Source organism: Labrus bergylta, chromosome 3, assembly GCF_963930695.1.
Source record: "Labrus bergylta chromosome 3, fLabBer1.1, whole genome shotgun sequence".
In the NCBI taxonomy this organism is placed as follows: domain Eukaryota; kingdom Metazoa; phylum Chordata; class Actinopteri; order Labriformes; family Labridae; genus Labrus; species Labrus bergylta.
Genome location: NC_089197.1, coordinates 13,830,136 through 13,848,763, shown reverse-complemented (window position 1 = coordinate 13,848,763; position 18,628 = coordinate 13,830,136). Strand labels below are relative to the sequence as shown.

Sequence of the window (18,628 nt, the reverse complement as noted above, 5' to 3'; positions counted from 1 at the left end):
AGGACTGGGAACCATTAGTTTTTACTGCAAACAGTCAATGAGTTGAGCAGCCTGCATGTCTTTTTCTGAATCAAAATGATGAATGACTGAAAATATTCCAGATGGAAGTCATCAATATTTTTTTTTTTCCTTCCCACAAAATAGTTCCATTTTCTTTCTCACATTAGGGCACAGTGTTGGCAGGTGGACTAGTGGCTACAATAAACTGAGCTTCCTTAATTTCACTGATTGAAAGTTTTGGTGGAAAAAAAAAAAGAAGACTTTTGTTAAAGAGTGTCGGGAGTGTTTGCTTGAATGTCTAGACAAGCTCAAAAGATTTTCTCATTTAGTCCTTGACATAAAATACTTTCAGTAAATGTTCTGTATGTGCATTATAAAGGGCCTATCCGATAGGACACGATGGGCGCCGATGAGCACCACTGTCAAGCCCATTCCTTGTCTATGTGATGCATATCTGCGCCCTGACGAGTCTCGCTTGCCGTTCCTGGGAGCTGCGCTGACCTTAAAAAAACCTCCACCCGTCCAGTAGAAGGGAAGATCAGATCACAACAAACAGTCTCCCACTTTCCTGAGCTCTTTGGTTTACAGACCTACCAGGACATCAGAGAGAAATCTCTATTTCGATAGGCGTACCATGTGTGTTGAAAACAGCAGCATACATTTGTGACGTGCTTGTGAAGCAGTCGTTATAGGACTGCAGCTCCCCGACGAGCCTAAACTCTCCCAAATCCTGTCATGCCCTGAAGATTTAATGAACACACGCTCCTCCTCCTCCTCAGCAGCAGAAAGGTCAGGGCTTTCTACTGAACATCAGACAGATACAAACAAACTGTGCATCCAAAAAGTAGCTATTTTCCTGAATATTGTTTTGGTCACCTAGCAATTTGTGCCGCTGCTTTTTTCTCGTGTGCGCTCCACTTCTGCTCTGCACTCTACTCCGTGGCGAGCGCAGCGTACACTGTGTCATCTCTGAAAGACCCTTAAAGCAGTTAAGCTGGCTTAAGAAAGGGATTTGATAAGAAAATCTTCATGAGGCTACAGAGGTTTTCGGGGATATTAAACAACATCAGAGCAACCATTGGATTGCTCTGATGTTTACTGTGGTGAAGTTCTAATTTGGCTAATGTAAGTTTTTCACTTCTGGCAATACCGTAGTATCACTCTTCAAAAAGTTTAAGATTTGAGTTTGTTTGTTTGTGGTGAAGATCAGTACCATTACCTTTTTGTGGAACAAAATTCCGTTTTGTTTTCATTTTCGACCAAGTCAAAAGGTAAAGACTGATTCATTTTTCTTCAAGTGAAAAAGAGCCATGCTAACTTTCAGGTAGGACAGTAAAACACTCGATCCTTGCAACACTCAATCACGCTATGTTTGAGTGTGGTCTGATTCACAGCTCGTATCAGTGGTTGGTTTCTGTTGAAGTGTGGAAAGAGTTACAGTTGCTCTGTACTTAAATGTGTGAAACCAAAAGTGAATAAAAAGAAAATGTCCTCCCATCGAGGATACTGAGTGAAATTGTTGTTGCTTTGATGAAATACCTTTTTTTTTAATTTATTTAAGAATGATAGATGTCTTCAGTGTAAAGATGTCAATACGTTGGCAGCACCTGTCTAAAATCACTTTGGTATGAATCCGACACTGTGTACCAAACCCTGCTTCCGACAGCTCCACAGGGTCCATGAGAGGGTTAACACATTTGTACAAACACACTCCCTCTCATGTTTACATCATACAAACAATGCTGCTTCTCAAATCCACCTGACCTGCATGCTTTTGCACTTGGGAAGGAAACCAGAGCACCCTATGGTTCCCATGAGTCCAGGCTGAGTGAGCCATAGCTAAATCTCACTATTTCTTCACATTATTCAGGTTTAATATTTTGATCACAGGGGACATTACAACACTGAAATGCTACGCTAAATCAATACAAACTCAAAAGAGGTTGCTGAGGTCATTATGTGTTGTCTCTTGTGTTGCTATATTTGGGCGCCCCTGAGGGTAAACTGTCTGAGAGTTATCAGCTAGACTCAAGCTTTTGGTTCTTCTACTTGAGCTGGAGTTATGCTCAAATCTCTCATCTCCCGGGTTTATTTTTGTCCTGTAAGACATTGTCGGCTCATCTTCATCATCATCCACTTTCTTTCTTTTACCCTCCTCCTCAGCCATATATCGCTCTCTTATTGTATTTTGTATGTGTCTTTGAAGTCACCTTTTAAGCCTCTCCTCTTTATGTCAGCTTCTTTTCCCACACACATCTACCAGCAGCAGCAGCAGCAGCAGCAGCAGCAGCAGCGGTGGTTGTCGTAGTGTCCGGTGGAGCACAAAGGCAGGCTTGTTGTCTGGTTAACGTGTCAGTGTGCGTAAGTCTGTCCGTCTGTCTGTAAGTGTGTGTGTGTGTGTGTGTGTGTGTGTGTGTGTGTGTGTGTGTGTGTGTGTGTGTGTGTGTGTTCCTGCATGGTGCACGCTCACTCCCCCGCAGATAGTGAGAAGGCCAGGGCAGAGAGCTGTGTCTTTAACCCGCCCCACAACTAACAAGAGCAGAAAACCAAACAGCAGCCCACGCCCTCCTCAAGGCCCGGCAGGCAAAGAGAGCATTCCTCTGAGCTGACTAACCACACATACACACACACACACATAATGAATCAAATTCATTTGATATTAGAACCACTATTCCTCTGTTAAACAGCAGCCAGAATAAGGGAGTCACACGCCTTCATGTAAGTAATCTATAGTACATCAACTTTATTCCTTAAAACATGCTACTGTACCTTGATTGAATTATGCTACTTCCGGTGTGTCCTGTCAATCAACCCAATGCTTTTCATGGCAACAGAACAATAATGGTCTTTATTTAAGCAAATACTAATTTACACGTCAGATTTCACTTTCTACTCATGAGAGATGAGATGACAACCTCAGGATGCGGCCTCACTTCAAATACTGTATACTAACATATTTCACTACTCTAAACACTACATTGCAACGAACAACACAATATGAAAAGCTCTAAGGTGTATCACTACTTCCACTTTGATAAGGCTATTCCTGTTGGTGGAATACAACCTCAGTTACTTCAGAAGGCAAAAGCATAGGCAGAGGCTTAAAGTCTGAAATCACCTGACCAAGGTATAGTAAACATCAGGAGTTAAATTGGCTTGGTGCTTATGCGTTTTGCAGGAGATGGGAGACTTGTAAAAATGTAATGTGAAAAAAATGGACAGGGTCTTGACTCACAGCAGTAACGTCGTCCTGTCTAGCAAATCAAACAATGACAGGAATCCTAAACTAAACTGCTGACGGCGACTTAAGAGTAGCAAACCACACGCAGACAGACAGCACACATAAACTCTCTGTGACCTGTCTAACATCTCGTCCCCGTCGAACAATGCTGTCTCGGATGACTCAGGTGTGATGCTTGACATGAAAGCTACCAAAGAGAGAGAGAGAGAGAGTGTGTTTACATGCATAAAGGAGGCGAATTTTGAAGCAACTAATGATTTTGTTTTGCAGTTGTGCATTTCCAAATCACTAAACCTTGACTCCATCGCGTCAAATAAAAACTACATATACAACTCACATCTCTATCATCGGGAGACAGAGGAGAAGAGAAACACCTAACACGTTGATCAGGAGACAGTAGCAAAGATAGACTGTGGTTAGCGCTGATTTACATTATAGTCACTACAGAATCGAGAAGCTGGTAAATGATTGTCTATAACGGAGGAAGGAGAGAAATTGAATGCTTGAGCAGATCTACAGAACATTTAACTAAGCACCAAAAAAAAAAGAGCCCCTGTTTTGAAAATGTTGTTTTTTTAACAGTGTGGGAAAATATTACTCAAGACATTTATTTGAGAAAAAAGTGGTAATATCAGCATCCAAATACGACAAGCTATTTGTCACCATCACTTGATGCTGCTTCTAAATGGGGAGCTAATCTAACTACTGTATATACTGCTGGGGAATCAAGGCTTATTAGTTCAATATGTGTTATAACCGTAATCCTACACTGCAAAGCTGCTAACCAAAGCCATTTAATCCATTCACAAAGAAGTACAATCCGTGGTAATGTAGTCAATCAAGTGTCAAAAATATACACCCTTTTTATAAAACCAGAATAAAAAAAAACCTCGCAATATACTTTATAGTTAAAGCAATAATGTTGTGACTTGAAGCACCAGAACTGTAAAAATGTTTGGCCAGACCCCGTAGTTATAGAAGACTCTGAAGAGTGCTTCTTTTGAGTAAATCATGAGACTGTGATGTGTATAGTAAGTGTTTGATGCTGAATAGGAAAAAATGGGAAATGAATAATGGAAGTTTTGTATTTTGACCAGCCAAATCTGAGGGGACTGATGGATTTCTGAGTCAGGTTAAGTCCTAATCTGAAGGAAGGTTGCATGTACTTTTTGTACAGTACATGTGATGGGGTATAAAGCAGTGTGGGTAAGGTGACACAGTAGCAGCACTGTGTGTGTCAGACACACGTTTTTGATGCTGAACTGCTGTCTGGCTGGAAACAAACCAGCTCTATCTCACTGATTAACTTGTTTTTTTTTTTTCCCTCCATGCAAACCACAGTCTCCTTCTGATAAACTTGAGATAAACTCTCTGCCTCTTGCCAAATATGCAGCCTCGGTCTCTTCCTCAAGCTAAACCCTTTTGGCTTTCTGGTTTACCTGTCTCTTCCACATTCTAATCCATTCAAATTGCAAGCGCTTTTCTCACCTCTGCTGCTTTCACTCTTTTTTTTTTCTGCATTCCTCTGTCTATCATGTTTTTGTCATTCTCGCTTATTAAAGTCTACTCTCCCACTAAGATGACACACCCCCCCTTCTAGCACTAGACACAACACTGGGAATCCCCAACTCTGGAAGTCTCCTTCTGTTTTCACTCTTTATCTTAGGGCGCACTCACCCGAGCCATGCCAAAGCCCGATTGTCCCCCTCCCCAGTCCCTGTTGGGCCTGAGCTACATATACGTTATGACGCCGTAAGTTTCGGATTTTCCAAAAGACCTCCAAAGTCTTGAGCGTTTTATCCAGCTGACTCAGAATATTCACGTCTGCCCAAAATTTAGGTAAACATTTGACCTCTGCATCAAACCAACGTGAACTCTTTGCCACTTTTGTTACAGGTATTGCCTCAACGTATAAAACAAGTTACAGAGAGTCTCCCCTGTAATTGTAATTCCCCTTTTTAAAGCTTGCGGTCCAGGGTGGTAGATATGACCTTACTTGTAGCGTCCTTTAGACTGCCTGAAAAGGTACAGGAAAGTGCATTTGACTTTCAGTCATTAAACAAAGGAAACATTTTGTTCGTTTGAACAGGGTTGTGAAGTACTTTTTTCATATGAGCTCTTTGAAACAAAAAAAAAATCCACTTATCTTTAAATAGTCTGAAACCTCATTTGTGAATCTCAAAAAGACATGTGGTATGAAAACACAGGTGTGGATTCAGGTTTAGTCCTGTGAATGACAATGATTGTTACTCTCAGAGTCCTACTCTGCTTCCTTCCTTCCTTTTTATCTTTCTTTTCCATGTCTGTTTTTTTTATCCCGTCCTTTATTGCTCCTTCCATCCCTTCTACCTGCCCTAACATGCAGCAGTGTGAATCAGACTGTAGTCTTTCTGCCAGCAGGGATGTGTGCTGACAAGACAAATGCACTCCCCAGCTCTGGCTCAAACTCAGGGAAAGTTGAGGTAGGTAGGTAGGAGTGAGGAATCCACTGCCCCAGGCTCTCTGCAAACACACAACACACTCACATACCTTGGAATTTCAATAATCTGATTTTTTTCCTGAACTAAACTGTTAAAGTTATCTGATGTAATTTTATAGCTCGACAAGCTCTGAAGCAACCCTATTAATACTGTAGACCAGAAACCTTTAACATTCATAATTGTTTTTCCTGTTACACATACTTTGTCTTCGGACACACTTTACACACACACACTGTCTCTGTTCAGAAATGACAGAACCACCATAAGTAGCTAAACAATATGAGGGACATAGTCAAAACAAGAATTACCACTTCCTAGTTGCATGTGATGAGTTTGCAAAATATAAATGCCGAAACTATCTAAAAGTTTATTGCAACGACTTGGAGATCTTGGAGATCTGTTTGATTCTTTTTGGTGTGCTTCACACAGAAGTCAGAGTGTGTCACTAGCACTTTTCAGACCGCAGTTTAAAGGCGAGATATTTACGTCCCCTGTGACATATCGCCTTCAATCTAAATATTGCAGAGGCATAATGAGTGGACACAGTGATTCCCCCTCTGTATCTTCTTCAGAGGTACTAACAGAGGCGTTACAGAGGTGAAACGAGAACAGCTGAGTCAGTGGGGGAGCGCAGTGCTATGTCTATGTGTGTGCATTTCTGACTGTGTGTGTGTGTGTGTATGTGAAGCTTCCGCTGTACTCTTCTTCCGCAACTCCGAAATGTAATGTGAATCCACAGACTAGGACCCCAATATTACGCCGTCACAAAATCAATATGAATGTACAACTAAGTAATGATGGCTGAGCTTTGTTACGGCACTTTTGCAAAAACCCGGGCTATTAACTGTGCCTCTTGTGACATTTTTCTTGAATCTGTTTCCACTGTCCTTTATAATGCTGAAAATGCGTCAGTCACCACTGTGATTCATCATTTAGTAATCTGCTTTCTTGTTGTCACTGTAAATAGAAAGTCATTGAGTTAAGACTAAGGATGCACGATCCAACTTTTTAAGAAACAATACTGACCTAATACCTGGGCTTTGGGTATCTATCAAGACCAAGTACTGATCTAATAATGATATTAAATACTAAAAACCTGTATCCCTCACGATATTACATATTACTATACATTATAAAACTAAATGTAGTAAACAAATAGATACTGTATAAACTCTAAATTACAGCCTAAGCTGTGCACTCCCTTATTGTCAGGGCTTTTTCATGTAGCTATCGTTGTCTCTCAAAATACCATGCACTCTAGGCTGATGACAAACTGCACAGTGGTTTCTAAGTATTTTGTCTTTCAAAACATCCCCAGAAAGTTTTTCCGCGTCTCTGCAATGCAGCCGACAAAGTTAACGGTTTAGTTTTGTTTGCCTTCTTCAGTCGAACTCGTCGTTGACGACCACGTTCGTATTAACTTTGCAGACGTTGCAAGTAGCTGTAGAAGTTGTTGGTGTAACAAGCTTGAAATGCTTGAAATGCTTTGTTTTTAGCTCCATCCATGCAATGCGGGCTCCACCTGGTAAAATGCACAGTCCTACCAGAGCACTGATGATACATCCAGATCCAGCTATTTGAGTCTGTACCTGACCAAAGCTGATGCCAGGATGGGAATATCTCAAGGTTAGACTATTGGTGGAACACAAATTTGTCAGCTAATTACAACAAAAATAAATCTTAAAGGGCGTCAGAGTTAATATATGAATAAACCATACTTAATCAAATAGGTATTAATCGTGTTTGCTAAGACAGTTCTCGACTTGTTTTTAGTAAGAAATAGACATAAATTATGGGTTTTTTTTCACCCGACAGTATGATCACAAGGACTTAAAATAAAAGCACTGCTTTGGTTTGGGTGTGGGCAGGTTTAGGCACACAAACCACTTGTAAAGGCTTCGTGAAAGGTCATGTCTTGTGTTTAAATAACTCACTGGTAACTGTTAGGGAAACATTGTGGTTTGGTTAAAACAACTTCCTTATGGTTAGAGAATCGTCACTAAAAGAAACAAACACTGACTCTTGGTAAGAAATGTCTGCTGTTTTGTCAACCCACCCAAACAACCTGACATCTTTCCTTCTCTAACGTAACGGATATTTCCTACAATTTTAGCTCAAGAATATTTAGTTATTGGGCAGCTGCCTTATAACAACCTGAAGTATTCACCCAACCTCAGGCATGACGGAAACAGAGTCTGCATCTGTTTACAAATGCACTGAGAAGTTCCTCAAACAACAAAAATAAAGTCATCCTTTCACGTCAAACGGTGCAAGCTACCACACGTCACATCCAACCTTCAACCATCAGAAACTGGGACGCTTTCATGGTGTGACGCAATTTACACAGCAATGTTTGTGACTAAACCAAGTTTAAAGCCGAGAAGAGATGAACAGAAGTAACAGGGACGGAAGAAGGAGGGTTTGTAGGTCAACACCACAATGCCACAATCACTCTTTTAATGACTAATGCTTAAACGCGAAACATTCATTTTGTTTATTGCTCCTCAAAAAAGCAAAAACAAAACCACAGTTACCTACAAGGCTAGTAAAGCCATATCCGTGCCCAAGTTATAGGCAACCAAAATTACTAAGAGCCCTGCGTTTCTGACTTGAAATGGAAATCTTAGTGACCATGACTAATTTCTTTTTTGGGGAGATTTATCTCAAGTGTATATGAGGACATGGACACACAACACTCACTTAACAAACCACACACAATCCAAAACTTTGACTTTTTAACTTTGACATAACCAAACCAATTGTGATGACATGGCCTCTAACCAGTGAGTATCACATTGTTCTAAATGTCACCTAGAAGAAAACACCCTATTTTAATCAGACTGCTGGCTACAAAACTGAAGCTTCTCATGGCTCCTTTGAATAATGTTGATGTACAGCTGTTTGCTGAGCTGATGCTGAACTCCTGTAAATAACGGAATATCGAGTGTAACTTTTCAAAACAGGAGACATACTCCTGGTGTTTATGTCTGTGCGCGTGCGTGGATAAAATGAGCAGATTAAATTTGTTGCAAAAACCACAAAAAAATGTTCCTTTTTCCCCCCATGAGGCTAGTAACTGGGCCTGCACATAATGAGAAAAATATGTGATGTGCAATAAAAATGTTGAAAGAACAATAGTGTGACAACAAAAGTTAGAGAAACCAACATATCCCTCCAGAATAAAAAAAATTACAAAAAAAAACGTGTTTCTTTCACTACTAAACTGCCACTAATTATTCTGAGGGTAACTAGCTTCATCTGAAGTCATCAAAATGATCTGAGAGCATGGCCATTGTCAGCCAGGCCTTCATTCATTGGGTCATACACATGCTAAGTGAGGAAGCATTGATTGTATACATAAAATAACTTCTATCATTTATTGCAACATATGTAGACTTTTGCTATGCTTATATTGCAAAAGCTTATATCACGATAAAGATAAATTGTGCAGTTTCACAAATAACTTGAAAGCCATAGACACATTAAATGCCCATTCAAGTGAATTCATTCACTGCAACAGACCCAGGCTTCAAATGAATAGCCATATTGCAAGAGATAGTGACATGTCTCAAATTAATTTAAACTGTCCTAACAGACATCGGATCTGCTATAACACAACTCAAAGCAACTTTTAATTAAATCAATGCACACCTCCAGCTTCCTTTAGCACTCAGTATTATGGCAGACTGTCATGACGATGGGCTGCGATGAGCCCTGTCAGGGAGTTCATGTGTCAAGAGAGATAGGAGTGGACCTCCCCATGGACAGGCCTGAACATGCAGGCAGCTGCTGTCAGCGAGCCAGAACATTGAGGGAATTAATAGAAACAGCAGCTCTCCAGGGACACTGTTAGCCCACTCTGACAGCCAACTCTGATCTGGGGTCATCTTAATGCACCCTGCCTCTTCCCTTCTGCATTAGTGGTAGGAAACACGAAACCTGGATCATGACAAACATCATTCAACTTTCCGGGTAGGCTTAACTGTGAACACTGGTCCGGGCCTGTGCAAGCTGTGATATGCACACTTGTGGCAATCAAGAATGTGGGAGCGCCCTACGCCGGGTTAAATTTTCACCTGACACGGAGGATGCTTTGCAACAAAAATTGCCCAAAAATACAACACAGATTTAATGGACAAAGACAAACGTTTTATTTATTGGTTATGGCGGTGTTGTAAGTTTATTCATTATAGCTGACGGAAACCGGTGTAGTCTTATATGACAACTCAGCCACTAGTCCTCACTATTTAAAGTCATCATCAGTTCTTATTGTAACTGTTAAAGGGAGGTGATGAGTCAAAACTATTGTCTCATTCAAGGAATTACACTGTTGGCCAGTTGAGCTCATTTGCAATATCATGAGTGGTATTTTTAGATATTAAGATTTCCTTCCTTTGGGAGTGCAAGTACTGTTTGTTTTAAATAAAAACGAATTTCAATTAACAAATTGATATCACAAGATACGATGTATTCAAAATAGGGATATATGATGTGTTTTCCCCAGCACAATAAGAATAATTACATGCTTGTTATGGTTAATACTAATAAGACAAGGCATTTCATATTCCAGTGCTCTAAAATAATGTTCATAACCTAAATGTATGCACACCTGTGGAAATTAGGCTTAGATGAAGAGAGCCCAGATAGATGATTTTAAATTGAATTGCTCTCTTAATCATTGCAGAACTTGTGTTGCAATTTGAAACATGTTGTCTCCCTCTGCATCTGTTAGAAAGAAAAAAAAAGTCCTCACTGGCTACAACAAGTTGTCTCACACAATTACCAAATAATTCAGAGCATGCTCTGCAGGGAAGTTATCTAAATCGCTTCATTTGTATGTACTCAAGCTTTTTTTCCTTCAACACCAGGGTGCATAAAAAAAAAAAGAAAATGACACAGTGTGTGCACAGGACAACATGAGCGACGACACAAGCATGTTGTCAGTTTTTTTTCAGGCGATACTTTAACAATGATACATGTTCATTTCTATGTGTAATTGATATTGTTCTATCTACAAATGAGATCCATTTATGATGGTTTAATAACCTTTCATTTGTCATTTTGAAGGCACTGTGATAACTCAGACATGATTTGTTTACCAACATCCCCTCACAAGCTCTTACCTCTTACAACCTTTAATCCGGGGGGGAAAGGGGGGGAAGGGGGGGGGGTACTGATTATAATGCATGAGACCTAAAACTACCAGCAGTAATTTCATGTGGTATTCCAGTGCAATTATGTGGGTTGTAGATCAAGTATTGACGGACAAATGGCTCTGTGAAGGCATTTGAACAGAGAGGCAGCTCCACAGACTCGCCTACGCACTAACACACAGCGCTAGAAAGCGTCCCAGATTAAGGCCAAGTTACATAACTTGGGCTGAATTTGTGCTTTTGCATTGCATGTGCGCTGACGGCTAGTCAAATACACACACACACACACACACATACACACACACACACACACTGTTACGCCACTGCTTCAGCAAAAAAAAAAATGGTCAGATATGATCACGAAGGGGACTGCTGGAACAGATGGTTTCGGTTCACTCTGAAGTAAAGTGCACATTTTGATGGCACTGCAGCCAGCAAGACGAGATGTTTGACCGAGGGTTTTTGTTTTTTTGCTAGCTTCCTCTTAAAAGCAGTGGTGGCTTTGTTATGCATTACATGAACCACCGAGTTACACTTACGTTAAAGAAAACACAAGAGGAGGCTGTGTGAAATGTTTACGATGTGCAGGAAGTGGAAATGTCAACTTCTCTGTTGAGTAGAGGACGTCATAGTAAAGGTGTCACAAGCAGCAAACGCCGACATGTGTTTATTTGTTATATAAAAAAAAAATGTGATAAATACACGTCAGGTAAGTCATCCCACCTTGGCTAGCTATCCGGGTGATGCTGCCTTCACGGTCACCGTCAAAGCAGCGCTCAGAACTCTTGCTTACCTCGGTATGGTGATGCATTTTGTGTTGATATTCTGGGTCGTGATGGCTTTCTCCAGTTCGTCCAGCTGCCCCGTCTTCTTCAGCTTCTTCACAAGACTTTTCACCGCCTTTTCAGACCACTTCTCCTCCTGTCCGTTCTGCTCTCCCTTCTTCCAGCCCAGAAGTCTTTTGACAATGGGGGGAGTGAAAGGCAAAATTGACATCTTGAGTTCAGTGAAGTCCGTCCAGTGTCAAAGAAGTCCACGTCGGGTTAGGACAACAAACAAACAAAAAACAACTTGCTCTTTATGCGGTCCAAACAGCGGAGGTGAACGCGTTATTCAACATCAGATTAAAAAAAAAAAGTTGTTTAGTGTAAATCGCCACACACAGATGCATCACAGAGTTAAACCCTCCGGTTCTAGCTCGTTCGCTCTGTCTGGCTCTATCTCCGCGGTAAACTGTGCACCGGTAGTCTGTTGCACTGAGGATTTAGTGCTACTCCGCCGCGCAAGCTAGTTCCGTCTGCACTTCTTCAAGCAGGCGCTATTTTTTTAAACACACTTTACCGAAGTCACAAGTCCTGACGCGTTAGCATCATGCACCAATATCAGATAACTTTGTTAGTGTTTTTTTTTTTTGTTTTTTTTATTGGATTTTCGAACAAAGTTTTGTGGAGTTCATAGTCATCCGCGCTTGCTACCGCCTGCTGAAGTCTGCAAGAAGTCTGCATCAAATGCAAATGTAGGAGCTGCTGCTGAGAGTTTCTATTCAGACTTCAGACTGCACAGCAGACCTGTGAAAGGCCCAGTCCGAGCAGCTGGACAAATGTGCTTTGCTGATATTGCACAACCCTCTGCCTTTTCCCTGCTGTTCTTTTGCTGATAAAACTGCATGTGGTGGACACACTTATGCAAATACATTACTGCCACTTAAGTGTTAACTGTTACTTTTTTGCAAAACTTGGCAAAAAAAAAGTAAGCGCATGACATAGGGATGCTAATGTGTGCATGCCTAAATTAGGAAAAACTGCATTAGTACAGGCAAAGATGTGTTATTTATTCCTTTGGATTTGTCTTATAAAATTGCTTCAATGGAACCCATCTGTTTCAGTTCATCAACGTAACATAATTATAGTTTAAAGAGGTCCATGAGGTTCTTGCCTCCTTATTTTCCTCCACATGGTAAAACAGTTAAGGGTTTCAACTTTATAAGGAAAGAATTCTAATTTTTGCTTTTCTGTTTTATTTTTGGAAACACACACTTTCTTAAACATACAACAGAGAGTGGTGTTATAGTGCTATTTCTGCTGTCGTTTCCTACACAGAGGCGTATTGAGGGTTTGACATTAAGCATATTCAATATATAACTTTCTAGTAATTGCGACTGGGGTTTTTTGTTTCAACACAGGGGTAAATAACTCAGGAGCCATACTGTAAGATGGAGGGTGATAAAGTCATGCACACACGTACATGATGAGCCACAAACTTGCCTCAGCTTGTTAGTGGTGCGAACACTCATGGATGCCTACTCAACAAGGCGGTAGTTTGGTTTACAGCGTGGCCCAGTCTCTGAAACCACAACTTATGCACACACACATATGCATACATGCATACCCCTCCCTCTCAGCCAACACACTCCCTGGTCCACACACACCCACACTGTGTCAGGGAGTCAAAGTGCCAGATGTACAATAGAGTGTATAAGCACAGCTGAGCTCACCAGAGAGAGAGTGATAGTTTAGGGTGTGAGGCAGTCTTTGTTCTTTAGGCTTCAAAAGGAAAAAAAGACTTTATTGCGTTCAAAAGCCGTTTAGAGAACTTGAGACTCTAATTTGCAAGCGCTTGAAAGACTTGTAAAAGCCATGAATGTTCTGCACAAAGAGGCTGTAGTGTACATTTATTAAAGTAGCTTGACATACAAAAAATGTATCAGAGCTGGCATGACAAAAAAAAAAAAACTGCAAACTTTGGGCTAAAAGGCAGTTGCATTGTTTTAAAGTCCTTTTTTAGAGAAATGGTCTAACCAGAAACCTAAAAAGCTACCGTCTGTCTCCCGTGCAAACCTTTAATCAGTGCCTGCATTGACAGTTCACACTCATGCACAAATAGTAGCGTCAACCTGTGGTTACCATTTTGGTATGTGTGTACAGCCGCATTGACCTGTGTCCAGCAGTCCCCCTCTCTGAACACAGTGTGTAGTTTTTGCTAAAAATATCGCTGGCTTTGGCCTCAGCAGGACAGAGCCCTGTCTTTGATCTATTTTGGTGACAGAGCGATGTATATTTTCATATCTGCTAAAGGAATGTCAAGGTTCTTCCTTCATGCCTACATCAAAAAGATGTTTAGTAAGAAGATTCATATGGTATTAGGAAGAACAAGAAAGAGTTTAAACGACAACTTTATTATACTATAGAGACATTCTTTTTTTTTTCAAAAGGGAATGGCTCCAGAAAGCATTTTTGGCAAAAATTGGAGAAATTCCTTCTTGTGCTTCAATGTGCTTCAATAATTATTTCATCCAACAGAAAAAGAGTTTCACCACCTTTCACCTACCACTAACATAACTGTTTGAAGGTCTTGCAGCCTCTAGTAGTACCGAGTTACATAAACGTTAGAGAAACAGTGAAAAGTTCTATATGCAGTGAGTTGTTTGTGTGTTATTATCCATCAGCAGCTCCTCATCTGTGGTAACAATTAAGTGTCCAGCTGTAAAACACATCACTCTGCCTCCCCTCTGTGTGTTGGCAGGTCTGAGGAGAGGTCTGGAGGAGCGTGCTGCCATGAGTCACATGCTGAGGCCCTGCGGCTCGCTCTCTCGGCACCTGTTTACGCCCCCGGGGACACGACCGGCCAAGACAGCTGGTTTGCTTTGGAGAAGTGCGGGGTGAGACGGGGGCGGATATGGGGGTTCAGAGTGGGGGATGGGATTACAGATGGGCCGCAGAGAAGGGGTGATAGAACAGGGTGTACGTGGGGGGAGACTGAGGAGGAGGAGGAGGGGGTGTCTTCTGTGAGAAGAATTACTGAGCACAAAAGGCACTCCAGCCGGACAGAATGGGCAGTGACCACGTGCAATCCGATGGATGATAATGACATTGTGTTGGCTGCAACCTCAGGGGACTTGGGCCAGAGTGTGTGTGTGTGTGTGTGTGTGTGTGTGTGTGTGTGTGTGTGTGTGTAAGTGTGGGTGTGTGTGATGTCAGCTGGTGTCCCAGTGGAGCTTAAGGGTAAATCAAATAAATCAAAGATCTACTATATTAATTTAGTATTTGACCTAGTTACTTTCAGTAAAATAGCCAGTGTCCAAAGTTTCTACAACACCACAATTTATTAGTATCTGAATGTATCTTGTGAATGTAAACACTGTATCTTAATGTCTCTTGTGGGATATCATATCTCCTTTATAAACATCAACACAAAGTCTTGATTTTATATGCATTATTTTACACGCAAATTACAAGTAAACATATTTTTGGTCACTACTATTTGGAATCCTTGGATAGTTCATATAATCCAAACATCATTTAATGATTTAAGAAGAGTTAAGATCCTTTACTCAGGGAAAAGTAGACGGACCACCACAATAAAAACACTTAATCAATGGTTAAAGTTAAAGCCCCTGCTTCAAAAATGTACAAGAAAAACTAGGTCGTGGGTGTCAGAGAGCCTAGTGGTTATAGGCTATTGTTCTTATTGCAGCGGCCATTGCAGTGGGTTCGAAACCAACCTTGGTCCTTTGCTGCACGTCGTCCCCTTCTTTCTCCTCCCAATATTTTTTTCAGACTCTCTTCAGCTGTCCTATCCAATAAGACAAAAAGACCCCAAAAAATAACTGTGTGAAGTGAAAGAACTCGTTATACAGCAGAACTCACACTGGATTATCATAATGCAACAATATCTACAAAGGGATTTATTGTTTTGTAGCTTCTGAAGGAGGAGTTCAAATGTTTGATAGTGATATAAATATATTTTAAAACCCTGTATCATGTTTTATATGAGTATTTGTTCTGCTTTGGAAAAAATATCCAAATCAACAAGGAAAGAGACAATAAGATCAGCAAATCAACTAGTTCTTCATATCATTTAAAATTTAATGAAAAAGTATATATTACGGATCTTAACTACAATACTTACAGACATTCCACCATTATTTCCTGAAGAAAATCAAAAACAAAGTATAAACCTCTGTTTATTATAAGATCCTTTCATAAAGTATGGAAGGCATGCAACTAAAGATCAAATCATGTGGCTGTTGGAGAGCCACAACTTTCTCTCCTCACCTTAATAAAACTGAAACTAGTTTGGCTGTATTTGTCTGCATGTGTCTGTTTGTGCATGTTTGCACAGTAATACCGGTGATATTACAAGTGAGAACGTTTCTGAGTGAACTGTAGAGAGTGTACTAAAGTGTCTTTTAGATCTTCTTGGCAATAACACGACAATTTGTTTTCTCTCTGAGAGAACCATCAGTCACTCAACAGCTCCTGACAGCTCCTCCGACTGCTGCAGCACATGGTGTACCAGAGACATGCATCATAACCCTCCTGCACACACACACACAAACACACACACACACACACATTGAACAGAAAAAACACACAAAACACACCCTTCACATGCAGCAGGCCCTTCTTTTATCACTTCACTTCTCTACAGATGACACTTTGTCTATTCTTCTCTCTTCCACATCTTCACAAACACTTCTTTTTGCTCATCAATGTGCACATTCTTTTCTGCAAATGTGTGTTTATGTGTGTCGCCATAGTTAAAGTCAGATGATTCCACTTCATCAGAGGAAACATTTCTCAGTTCATAAGTGCTAAGTGACAATTCTTTTGAAACTTCGGGCAGTTGCATAACTCACACTCCTGTGAACAACAGGAAGAAAGATAGTTTTCCTTTCAGTTGTAAATGCCTATCACTCAGTACAGTCCTCAGGGGCAGCCTGTGTGAATGCAAAACATGGATAAAGGTTTTCTTTGTAAAAAAAAAAAAAAAAAAAAAATATATATATATATATATATATATATATATATATATATATATATGCTGTTGTCTCTGTCCTTGCTTCAGAGCCACATGTATAATGATGTGCTCAGGACTGCAGCGTTTCTAGACACCAGTATTCGCCACAACTGTAAGATGTTGTTTTTGCTGCATAACCAACAAAAAGATACAGACGAGCGTCTTGCGTTACAATATCTTACTAAGTAATGGAAAATTAGCACCTTTGTCAAGAGATCTTTACTGCAATATAGGGCTGATTTCTTGATATGCACCAACAATGCTGAAACAAACAGTTTTTTAACAGCATCAAAAAACTGTTATAGGTTGGATAAGGTTTTAGACCTTATTATGCCAAAGGTACAAATATAGAAGATATCATTTTTTAATCCTGTGAGGGGAAATTACATTTTAGACTATGTTGCTGAAATATGTTGCATGAAATACAAACACATGCACAAACAGGACCCTATGGACGTCAGAATGAGGGGGCTGCCCATAGCAAGCACTTCTGAGCCAGTTGGGGTGGGGTGGGGGGGTGGGGGGGGTTGGTGCCTTGCTCCCAGGCACCTTGTCAGCGCTCAGGAACTGGCACCTCTCCAGCTTCCAGACCAATTTCCAGATTTGGTCCATACCGGCACTTGATACAGCAACCCTCTGATTTTTGAGCTACCGTAGCCCCCATAGAACGTTTCAATACAGGAAAAGTTATAAAAATGACAAGGCCTATGTAACAGATGTTGAGGGATTAGTGTGCTCAATCCTAATTTCAGAAAAATCTGCTATTTATTAAGGTTATAATACTTTTCATTCGGCTGATTTATGAAGAAACATTGTGTTTCCTGGGTTTTTAAATGCAAATTTTCTGTTTGTTTATATATTCACTTAAATGTTGCTGAATGATTTGTTTTTCAAGATAAAGGTCCAAATCCAGTGTCTTTTATCATTTTCACTGGCCTAGAAGTAATTTTTTCTTCTTTTTGAAATTTTAAATACTTTATTAATCCCTGAAGGAAATTTTAGTTTCACACTCAGTTATTGAGAGACATCCTTCTCACACACATAGGCTCGAAATACACACACATTCACAAACAGGACCCGTGGAGATGTGTTAGTGGAGAGGTTAAGTTGGGGGTTCAGTGCCTTGCTCAAAAGCATCTCAGCAGTACTCAGGAAGTGGCCTCTCCAGCTACTAGAACAACTTCCTTAATTTGGTCTGCACCGGGACTTGAAACCGCAACCCTTCGGTTACCAACCCAAGTCACTACATACTGAGCTTCTGCCTCCCTGATCATAATTAAATACTATTGTAGATTTTCTGTATCATAGACTCTAAATGACAGAATGCTTTTACTTCAGTATTCTTGGTTGGAGCTACATTGCTGACTCTTCCACAGTAGCAAGATTGTATTTCCATTTAGTTTTACAAGAAGGGTTAAGAAAACAACCTCCTGTGAGAGCTGTGCGAGTGTCCTTCAGTAACAGCCTGGTACAGCAGAAGAGTCATAAGTGTGTTGCTCATCAGCACTGTGTGACTCCGCTGATGTGACTTCTCCCTGATACAACAAGAACACACATGAGCGATCAAACACAAACACTGACTCACAGCATAGGTAGGTCTATTCTCGTCCCTTATATAGCCATGAAGACCATAATCTTAGTCCCTGTAGTGAAAACTGAACCAACAGTTTATCTCACGCCGAGCCCTGACTCATAGAGTAAAATGACAATCCCACAGATAACCCGGTGCTCTCTGTGACTGATTATAACTACAAGCTTGTCTTACAGTGCGGTCTGCTGTCATGACTTACCTCTGAGTCATGAGTCTCTATAAACGGCTGTTGGTCAATCCCTGTGAGAGCAAATTTCCTGTTGTTAGCATGCCTGCATAATCTCATTGATAGCAGACAGGATATTGAGTTGAGGTCATTCAGTTGGAGCTGGTGTGCAGAAAGAACACGGTGCCACATATCAAG

At 40.7% G+C, this 18,628-nt stretch overlaps 1 protein-coding gene across 1 annotated transcript in view; it reads right to left on the bottom strand.

Annotated features, from left to right (window-relative positions):
* LOC109986840 (mothers against decapentaplegic homolog 3) overlaps positions 1-12,107 on the bottom strand; it is a 28,971-nt gene extending 16,864 nt beyond the window's left edge. The window contains exon 1 of the mRNA XM_020637681.3: positions 11,668-12,107. Coding sequence (XP_020493337.1) covers positions 11,668-11,870 — 203 coding nt within the window. The 5' untranslated portion in view covers positions 11,871-12,107. The remainder of the gene's footprint in view (positions 1-11,667) is intronic.
* Positions 12,108-18,628: the final 6,521 nt, after the last annotated feature.